The sequence below is a fragment of the Oncorhynchus mykiss genome, chromosome 14 (genome assembly GCF_057628025.1).
Source record: "Oncorhynchus mykiss isolate SJ-2025 chromosome 14, ASM5762802v1, whole genome shotgun sequence".
In the NCBI taxonomy this organism is placed as follows: Eukaryota; Metazoa; Chordata; class Actinopteri; order Salmoniformes; family Salmonidae; genus Oncorhynchus; species Oncorhynchus mykiss.
The window spans coordinates 20,588,976-20,599,697 of NC_143035.1; the positions used below are offsets into that span (position 1 = coordinate 20,588,976).

A 10,722-nucleotide genomic window follows, 5' to 3' on the forward strand; every position below is an offset into this window, starting at 1 on the left:
GTAAATTAATCTCCCAATATCTGGTGGAAAGCAGACTGAACTGGGGTTTCCTCTAGGATTTTGTCTGTGCTTGGCTCCATTCCATTTATTTTGTATCCTGAAAACCTCCCCAGTCCTTCACAATAACAAGCATACCCATAACACAATGCAGCCACCACTATGCTTGAAAATATGGAGAGTGGTACTTCGTAATGTGTTGTATTGGATTTGCACCAAACATAACGCTTTGTATTCAGGACAAGAAGTAAATTGCTTAGCCAATTTTTCTGCAGTATTTAATGGCTTGTTGCAAACAGGATGCATGTTTTGGAATATTTGTATTCTGTAGAGGCTTCCTTCTTTTCACTCTTTCAATTAGGTTAGTATTGTGGAGTAACTACAATGTTCTTAATCCATCCTCAGTTTTCTCCTATGAATACTTATTAACTCAAGACATTTCAGAGATTTCAAAAAGATTTCAAAAAAACATAATTTCACTTTGAAATGGAGTGTTGTGTGTAGGCCAATGACCAACCAATCTCAATTCAATCCATTTTAAATTCAGACTGTAACACAACAAAATGTGGAAAAAGTCAAGGGGTGTGAATACTTTATGAAGGAACTGTATTTGGTATAGGCCCTGTTCAAAAGTAGTGCACGATAAAGGGAATAGAGTGTCCATTATGGACGTCCCAGTGCTATGTTATGGGTGCAGTCATCACTGGTATATTAGTAGGTGTCTCCTTTTAAGGTCATATGAGCCTTTTTCTATGGAAGTTCAATGTGTTGCAGAGAACAATGGATAGATCTACAGTTAATATCTCCAATGGATTGGTTGGATTCCCATATTGTTTAGTGTTTTGCGCATCAATAAGCCTCAAATTAACAATTTCATTTAATCTGACTTGATACGTTGTGGTTTTATACTTGATGTGTCAAATCATGTCATTTTTTTCAGGATTTTGTGTGAATTCCTTAATGTTTATAGTACATGACAGATACACATTGTTCAATTAGTCAATATAATTTAATGTTTATTGTTAACATTTGCTACAGTGGTTTTATTAAACAATATGAATTGGCATAACGCTCACCATTTTAATATTTCTTAGGCAGTTTTGATCATTGACTGTACCATATCAACATAATGAATAAAATTAATAAATCATTCTGCAATGCCTTTAAATATACACACCACTACTTATTTATTTGGATAGTGAAGCTAAAACTTTTAATGTGGTACTCTACTCCAGCATTTTGGATTTGAGATCAATTATTTGACATGAGGCGACAGTACAGAATGTCACCTTTTATTTGAGGGTATTTTCAAATCTGTTTTACCATTTAGAAATTAAAGAACTTTATTTATCTAGTCCCCATATTTCAATGTGTCATAAGCATTTGGACTAATTCACGTATAGAGTTGGTTTCCTGGAAACAGACTAAGTCTAGTACTAGACTAAAAAGCTTGTAGAGAATCTCCATTAAAATAGCTTTTTAGTACAAGACTAGGCTTAGTCTATTTCCCGGAAACCAACCCTTAGTGTATCACATTTTGTCTAAAGTTTAGTATTTGGTCCCATATTCCTATCACGCAATGAGTGCATCAAACTTTTGACTCTTCACATTTGTTGGATGGCAATGGGTGCATTTGCAGTTTGTTTTGGTTGTGTTTCCTACCGTGATTACGGATAATCATGAATGAATCGTGAATAATGATGAGTGAGATGTTTTGCGCAATAGAAATTAATGGAAAATAATGTATTGTGTAATTTTGTAGCCACTTTTATTGTAAATAAGAATAGAATATGTTCCTGAACACTTCAACATTAATGTGGCTGCTACCGTGATTACGGATAATCATGAATGAATCGTGAATAATGATGAGTGAGATGTTTTGCGCAATAGAAATTAATGGAAAATAATGTATTGTGTAATTTTGTAGCCACTTTTATTGTAAATAAGAATAGAATATGTTCCTGAACACTTCAACATTAATGTGGCTGCTACCGTGATTACGGATAATCATGAATGAATCGTGAATAATGATGAGTGAGAATTACAAAAGCATAAATAGCTTATATAGAGGCACAAGCTTGATGTAGTCATTGCGTGCTATGAATATGGGACCAAATACTTAACGTTTAACTAAATGTAATACACTATAAGTGAATTTATCCAAATACTTATGACACCATCGAATGGGGGGACTAGATACATAAAGTGCTTTAATTTCTAAATGGTAAAACCGATATATATATGAAAATACCCTCAAATAAAAGGTGACATTCTGTTCTGTCGCCTCACACAAAAAAAAAACATTTGATCTCAAATCCAAAATGATCGAGGAAATTTTAGGTTCACTGTCCAAATAAATACGTAGGGAAGTGTATATCTGGGCAAAGTAGACCTTCAGAGAATGATGGCTAAAGGATAGTCATTACTTTATCTTGTTTGTGCATGTGTAATAAGTTATGTTTAATATACTGTGCTTGACAACCTTCAACGTAAGAAAAGAGTTGCATGTAAAAAATATATAATACATTCCTATGGGAAAAAAAGCATTGTTCTTATCAACATTGTATTTATTATAGTATATATCAGAATAAATACATGGATACCAGGTTTAGTAGAATCATAGCAAAGGTACAGTAACAAGGATTAATTCTAGGCCTAAATCAAAATAGCCTGTTATTTCATGAAGAGTGTGCAAGACTGGCGTACAAGTTTAGCAACAATGTGACCTCTGTCGGTTTCCACAGTAGATCTTACTTCCCATCAGCTAATATAGAGATCAAAGTCAGCCTGCAGTATTACAGTCTCAGTAGCAGTCTTGTGTTCATACAAAATAAAACAAAATGGCAGCATACACTGAGTATACAAAACATTAAGAACACCGGTTCTTTCCATGACATAGACTGACCAGGTAAATCCAGGTGAAAGCTATGATCCCTTGTTAAATCCACTTCAATCCGTGTAGATGAAGGGGATGAGACAGGTTAAATATGGATTTTTAAGCCTTGAGACAATTGAGACATGGATTGTGTATGTGTGCCATTCAAAGGGTGAATGGGCAAGACAAAAGATTTCAGTGCCTTTGAACAGGGTATGGTAGTAGGTGCCAGGCACACCGGTTTGTGTCAAGAACTGCAACGCTGCTGGGTTTTTCACACTCAATAGTTTCCCATGTGTATCAACAATGGTCCACTACCTAAAGGACATCCAGCCAACTTGACATAATTGTGGGAAGCATTGGAGCAACGTGGGCCAGCATCCCTGTGGAATGCTTTCGACACCTTGTAGAGCCCATGCCCCAACAAATTGAGGCTGTTATGAGAGCAAACGGGGGTGCAACTCAATATTAATGTTTTGTACACTCAATGTATATTATCAATAAATGTAGAATAAGGAGCTATCAAAAAACAATATAACCTGAAATGTAACCTAGTCATTTACTGTTTATCTTACTGAAATGTAACCTAGTCATTTACTGTTTATCTTACTGAAATGTAACCTAGTAATTTACTGTTAATCTTATTGAAATTTAACCTAGTCATTTACTGTTTATCTTACTGAAATGTAACCTAGTCATTTACTGTTTATCTTATTGAAATTGAACCTAGTAATTTACTGTTTATCTTACTGAAATGTAACCTAGTCATTTACTGTTTATCTTATTGAAATTTAACCTAGTCATTTACTGTTTAGCTTACTATGTAAAACCTGAAATGTAACCTAGTCATTTACTGTTTATCTTACTGTGTAAGTAAAAGTGTCCTGCCTTCACCATTCTTCATATTGTAGCCCTTGGAGTCTACAAAACACAATAGAAATGCTGTTGAAAAGTACAAACTCAAAAGAAATTAGTACACAATTTGATTTAAAATCAAAATGTGCTTAACATGTTCCTCTTATATCCTTATTGTACAGTGGGTATTTATGTATATTAATAATGTCTTAAATTATAAATTGCATAGCTACAGAGACGAACTACCTGTGAGATGAGCCTTGTGTTTCATAAACCTAGCTAGTGGCATTAATCTAGCTAAGTATTCAATGGTAATATTCAGTTTCTATACTTAGCTTGTGCTCAAGACTATCGGTGAGGTGTGTGTGTCGTGTGTGTGTGTGCTTATGATCCATTAACATTCCAAATGATTGCTTTTTTCAGCAAAAGGCACAAGAGTACATGAGGAATTGGGAGAAGAGAGAAGCTGGTCAACTATTTTATGCAAAACAAGGATTCAACATAATGAGATTTTTTCCTATATTCTCTTGTCTCCTGGTTGTCATGGGGACAGCATTCAGCATGGGGAATACTACTATGCGCCCACATCGAAGGAGAAGGACACACTGCCTAGGAAGCGATCGGTAGGCGAATCATTGATGATGCCCTTGCCATTGAGTTTGCATTTTACAACAATGTGGGTGTCATACTGCAGCCCATTGAAACGCACGGCCACCACCGGTGCTGTGTAGTTCACCTGGGAGAAGGGATATGGGACACAAGCAACTTGAGTGGCTATTGTCACTATGATCATGCATATAATCTAGATCATGAGAGCAACAGTGGAAGTCATGATGCTGAAAATCCTCACTTACATGTCTCAGCTTCCCATAGTAAGGGTAGTACATCAGGTTGAAAATGCTTTTTGGGAAGAACTGAAGTTCTCCTAAGCTTTCTGGCGCACCTTTCTGAAAGAGTGAGAGGTCACCTAGTGAGTTATATTTTGGTGACTAAAGCAGTTATTATATTCAGTTACGAAGAGATGATGTTTGGAGGAAGGAATGCTGATCGTTACTGTACCTTGACTCCACAGGTCACGTTTACAGGAGTGCCATGGCCAGGTAAATAGCCCAGTATCTACAGGGAAAGAAATGAGAGCAAAGAAATTACCCTTGTATTGTTATAACGTCATTTTGATGAGAAACCATGTAAATCTGTGCATATTTATAATTCACAGTGGTTATCTTCCGTTTTCTACCTAGCGATAATATTAATTTTGGATATCCCCACCAGGTTTCACTCTAAAACGTTAAAAATGGGGACAATAAAACTATATGCTACAGTATATAATGGTAACAATAACATTGATTTGATTCACAGGAATGCTGTAATCATATAACAAGAGAGTTTTTATCTGCTCCTCACAATGGCCACAAGATGTCACTGAAATCTATCTATCTGAGATTACCTCAATGGCATCCTCCATTTCATCGATAAACTCTACTTTACGTCTATAACACAGATAACACTATCTGTTAGCAAACACTGATTATATATATGCAGCTTTAGGATGAAGTTCATGTTAGGTGACTGATGCTGTAGAGGGATAGTGTGGTCCTGGATCTGTTTGTGCTGGGAGAATGACTCCTGTGATCGTTGTCATGCCAAACGTGCTTGGCACGCTCATAGAAGTTGGCAAAGACAGTCCAAACAGATCTGGGATCAGGCTATCCCTCTATAGCATCATATTGTGGCCATTGTGAGGAACAGATAAAAACGGTATTGTGATATGATTACAGCGTTCCTGTGACTCTACTGTAGCATATAGTTTTATTGTCCCCATTATGAACGTTTTAATATTATCGCTAGGTAAAAAAATGAAGATAACCACTGTGAATTTTAAATATGCATAGATTTACAACATTGTTTCTCATCAAAATTATATTAAAACAATGGGTCCTCCATGGGGGAGGTCTCTACGATCTGATCTGAGCTGTGTCTTACCCGGTTCATTCGGAGGAGGATGCAGGGTTTCCCCTGGGAGAATCCAAAGTGGGGGTCCTGGAGCCCCGAGCACTCGCCCAGCCAGGACCTCTTGAACTGGCACGCCTTCCTCTCTGCGCTTTCCCCTTGTTCATCCTGCATGAAGTACGCGTCCTGCGGACACTGGATGTTCCTCTGCTCCTGCACGGCGTCATTGTATGCTGAAAGAGATACATAAAAGAAAATGGTCCTTTTTTCATGGGGGGCTCATGGTTAGCACTGAAACACCATTGATAATTTAAAGAATGGTATATGCTACTGTATGTCAAGGAGTGTGACTGGTTGAAAAAATAGGGACATGAGGTGGATGGGGAGGGGTGGGCTCCCATAAATAAACCAATTGTTCCGCCAGGCCTCTGATTCAGGCAGCCTGACCAAAGCGGGGAACTGAAGAAGGGGGAAAATGTAGCAGAACTCAATGGATACACTCTGCCCACAAAGAGGCTTCCCTTCCCAGCATGCAGTTCTGCCAGTGGCGGTTTGGGCATGGGACAAAGGTAGGGAAGGTGGGGGGAGAGGATTAACTTACTGTGTGCCTGTTCTGCTTCAATATCATACCCCCAACATTCCCCAACATGTCCCCAACATTTGAATCCCATTGAACCCAACACAAACAAACACTATCCTCAGCTAACTTTCAGCCCACACTCCCGCATTTTTGTACAGCTAAAAGTAGCATTGGAATCAACATGGTAATGTCATGTTCACGGTGGAATTCATGTTTCTATTCAAGTTTGGCCAAATGCCAACTATTCCATCATGCATCTGACTCACGTCTTAGTTGTTCTTCCATTAGCTTTGCATACTTCTTCCAAGACTTGCGGTCAGATGCATTGAAGGCGATCTCATAGTGCCCATCCAGTTGTGGGGACATCGTCATACCTGCCAAAGGAAACCCATAGACAGTCAACTGTGCTTACGTTCAGATAGAATGGACAGATAGAAGGATGGAGGAGTGATAGAGGGATAGAATGACAGAGAAATAGGGAGTTGTGGGTTAGAGTTTATATTTACCTGGTGGCATCACCCTGTCGTTGTGGGTTGGATGGTAGGGGCTGATAGACAGCATGAGGCACCACATACAGGCACCAAACATGGCCGCCAGGAATGCATACAGTGCCGTGTAGAAGAGGATGATCAGAACTAGAAAGAGGTAACATGGATGGCAGATAAAGAGAATGAATTCAATCCAGTCATTATAACTCAATTTCATGGAGATGATGAGAAGAACGGCGAGGGTAACAGTGTTTATGGCTATCAGCGTGATTTGGAAAGACACAAGCACAGCATCAGAACAGAAAGTCATTGATTTGAATTGCCTATATAATGAAGTATAATGAATCCCCTGTTATTATGTTGGAAGTTGGAATTGTCTGGGCTGTCTAGACACTCCTAATGGCTTTGCTCAGGATGCTCACTATTGTGTTAATTAAACCAATACAAAAGAGTTGTCTCTCCAAGTCTGCAAATGGGAATCACTCCAATCAGTTTGTATTTTGTTACGAAATATATTTGTTAACAAACTCATTCACATTATCTGAACTATATGAAAAAAAGAAAACCCTGGGAACTGCCATTGTTCTCCCCCGATTGCAATTAACAGTCCATTAGCAACTAATCAAACCCAAACGTGCCCTAAACTAAAGGCTTTTACTGCGCAGGCAATTTCACAGGAGACTAGTTGCAGCCAGCCTTGCGTCCCCTGAGCCCACAAAGGCCTTACTGTTTGAGCTCAGTGAGAATTCACCCAGCAGTCCTTTCACTCAGGAACACAGTGAACCTCCGGTTGCCATCGTAGTGACGGTCTTTTGCAGCCATAGAACCATGGCCAGCTCCAAGTAGCCCCAATCACCCCACTCTGTTAATGTGTCCCCCTCTCACACTCCTCTCACACAGGAGACACATCACAGACTTCAAACTCAGTCCCCTCTCCTTTCTTGCCAGGGGGCACATGGGGCCCCATTCCTTCACAAGTGTGCATACATTGCTTTCTGAAACTATCGCTCCTTTTCCTGAGCCTGGCCTTTTGTCTTCTGTATTACTGGGCACGATGATGAAAAAATAGCAAGTTTTCAGCTTCTGACGTTTTCAGGAGGAACATGCTCTTTCTTGAGACATTTTTCAAAGCTTGGCTCCTTGGACTGCTCTCGTATGGTAGAGTTCAAACCCAAACGCGTCACATAGCAACAAGGCTGTCGGATCAAGAGCCCTGCTCCATCATCACTGATTCAACAAGCCCCAGGAAACAGCCTCTGAAACCCCAGGAAACAGCCTCTGCCAAGAAAGTTTGTCTGACGACTGCGCCGAACAGTCACTTGTCTACTCCCTATGTGTTCGCCTGTGACCGTGAGGCCGCGAGCACGCTAGGGTCAAATGCAGAGTTCACGGGAGCTTTGGGAAAGAGGCAGTGGAAAGCCAGGTGAGGGGTAAGAGGAATGTGATTCCTGGCCAGTGCGCTGCCCGGAACAGCGCACTCCCGCCGGGAATCCGTCCCCAGGCAGCCTTGTTTTTGTCCACATCGGGACAGAGTTGTCTGTGCACCTATGTAAACATGAAGTTCGGGGACACACACACTCACAGTCCAGTGAGCAGAGGCGAGGAACGAGGTCCCCCCCCCCCCCCCCCCCCAGCTACAGCCCATCCCAGCCCATCATCCAAAAACAATAAGCCACGAAACCACCACTTTTGCTTCAACCATTGGCGATTAACATTGTAATGATTACAAATGAGAGAGGTTAATGGCTCTATAAAGAGGTTAAGTACCAATGTGTCAGTAGACCTAATGTTGCAGTTTTGAACACTGCATAATGTACACGCTTTAGCTGTTATCTTGGGGGTGGAATATTTTGTGTGATATGATATGTAAGCACAACATGCAGTTCTGCTACTACTGAGCACTTCTACTTACACCAGCTATGCCCAGTGCGGCCCATGAACTCTCTGGTCTCTGCGTTCCATAGATATGTCTTCACATCGCCTGCTTTCTCGTGGAGCGTTCTCTTAGGTTTGGGCTTGGGCTTCCATTTCTCAAAGTTCAGGTCTTCCTGCTCCAGAGGTTGATGTTCTATCAACTCCTCCTGCACCTCTTCCAAGGCCTCTGACACTGCGTGCTTTCCAGGCGGCGCCTCTGCAGACTTGCACAAGGAATAAATAGAGGGAGAAAAGGAAGGTAAGAATCACCCCAGTCCGACTTTGCCTTGCCACAATGTTGTCAATCAATATATATTGGTTCTAACTCATTATAGAAAGCCATTTTTGGATTATTATGTTTTTTAGGTTAAGCGCCATGAATATTTTTACATAAAGACTATTATTCCCTATTTATCGAGTAAATGCAATTTTCCAAAACAGCATGACATCCGCTGTAGGAACGCTCCTCCGCGATGGTCCTGTCCCATCATGTTTCGTAGTCCTCTTTGGGAGGGCTCTCCTCCTCGAGATTGACCTTCCTGCTTGGAGCAACAGCTGCATCCGAGCTGGAGGGTCACGACGACAGCCAGATGTAAAACACTGATTCTCAGCATAGGGAGGCCACAGAAAGATCTCCAGTGGTCAGTGAAACCCCCTGGGGTTTTAAGAATGTCACTTTCTTAATGAAGTGGAGTTTTTAAGAACTTTTTCTATGGCTTTGTTGTAAGATCAAATGCACTTTTAAAAAAAGCATCCTGTTATTTGCAGATGGATCAATTACTGGTAGGCCTTCTGGATGTTTAAAGAATCCAAATCAGAACTAGATCTGATATATGGCATGCAGGTTTGATGGGTTAACAGTTACAGGCAGATAGGGATTTAATTTTATTCTATTCTGACATAAATGGGTAAGAACTGAACGAATTATTAATTAAATCCATGAGGTACGGTACCCCAATCCTCTTGCAAGGTGCACTTGTAGACAGCAGAATGAGTCCCAGAAATCAATTAGTTTTCATGTCATCCTCTGTTTTCTAAAGTGGACTTACTGGATTTGGTGAGAAGTTTCCATGGTGCTCTTCCTCAGCCCCTCCCGCCGTAGAAATGGGCTCCATGATTCTTCACAGAGAGAAAGGTACTTGTTAAACCAATCACATCTACTACCTTCTCCAAGGAATTAAAGCGGCACATCCTAACATCCTTGGAAAGTAATACAAATCCATTGCACCCACTGTTTCCGACATTTTTGCGTGAGGTCTACCAAATAACTTTGAAAAACCATTACAAATGTTTTTATCCACAATTGATTTTGGCACAGCTCCAGGGTTTGATTTCCCAAAAAGATATATATGTTTTAAACGAATCTTGACATACCTGAGTTTTCTTTAGCAGGGAAAGTTCTTTGAGTGTCTTGAATCCCTCTTGACCCTAAGTAGAACGAATTCTAAATTGGTCAAAAATTAATTTGGGATTTCATTAGAAAGTTTTACGCACACAAGGGGAGCCGGGCACAAGAAGCTCCTCACAGCTAGGCGAGCATCATAGTGAATGAGTGAGTGCATACTGAAAAGAGGAACACGGGGGAGGGGGGGGGGGGGGGGGGGGGGCTCGTGGGAGAGAGGGAGCAATGTCTTTTTTTAATCCCAGACGAACTTTTGGCAACAGTGTAGGGGCCGATGTACGGCATTCTGCACACGCACACCAGTCACATTGTCTGTTGAGCTGAACTGAGACTCAGGCATAGACGCAGCACCGAAAATACGATTTCTATGTTATTCCCAACATGCTACTGTCTGTCAATCACTGTCGTGCTTAAAGCTGCATTAACTAGTTTTTTAAAATTAATAATGTATCTATTTTTGTGCTTTTTAAATGGCCACTGCTTGTTGTAGGCTATGCTAAATGTAATGCAACGAGTAAATTCCAATAGTGTGATCCTCTGGGCCTAATATGGTAATCTATTCCTTCTTCCAGGTTTCCTCAAACTGCTCCCTTTCATTGTGATCTGCGCTAATAGGTCCTATATGGGTCATGATTAGGTTTATGCAGATAGCTCTTGATGA

The 10,722-nt window shown here is 40.4% G+C and overlaps 1 protein-coding gene across 2 annotated transcripts; it reads right to left on the bottom strand.

Annotated features, from left to right (window-relative positions):
• Nucleotides 1-2,546: 2,546 nt before the first annotated feature.
• LOC110488967 (protein ATP1B4) lies at nt 2,547-10,225 on the bottom strand. 2 transcript variants are annotated; one of them, XR_016486326.1, is made up of 10 exons: nt 10,034-10,225; nt 9,709-9,778; nt 8,658-8,883; nt 6,764-6,892; nt 6,524-6,631; nt 5,711-5,910; nt 4,787-4,843; nt 4,582-4,674; nt 3,634-4,463; nt 2,547-3,563 (listed from the first exon to the last, which is right to left on the bottom strand). XR_016486326.1 is itself a non-coding variant. In XM_021561468.3 (9 exons), the coding sequence occupies exons 2-9, from the start codon at nt 9,772-9,774 to the stop codon at nt 4,302-4,304; spliced, it is 1,041 nt and encodes a 346-aa protein (XP_021417143.1). In that variant the 5' UTR covers nt 9,775-9,778; nt 10,034-10,225; the 3' UTR covers nt 2,547-4,301. The 2 variants fall into 2 exon arrangements, 1 of the variants encoding a protein (XP_021417143.1); XM_021561468.3 differs by having other exon boundaries at nt 2,547-4,463.
• Between the last annotated feature and the right edge of the window lie 497 nt (nt 10,226-10,722).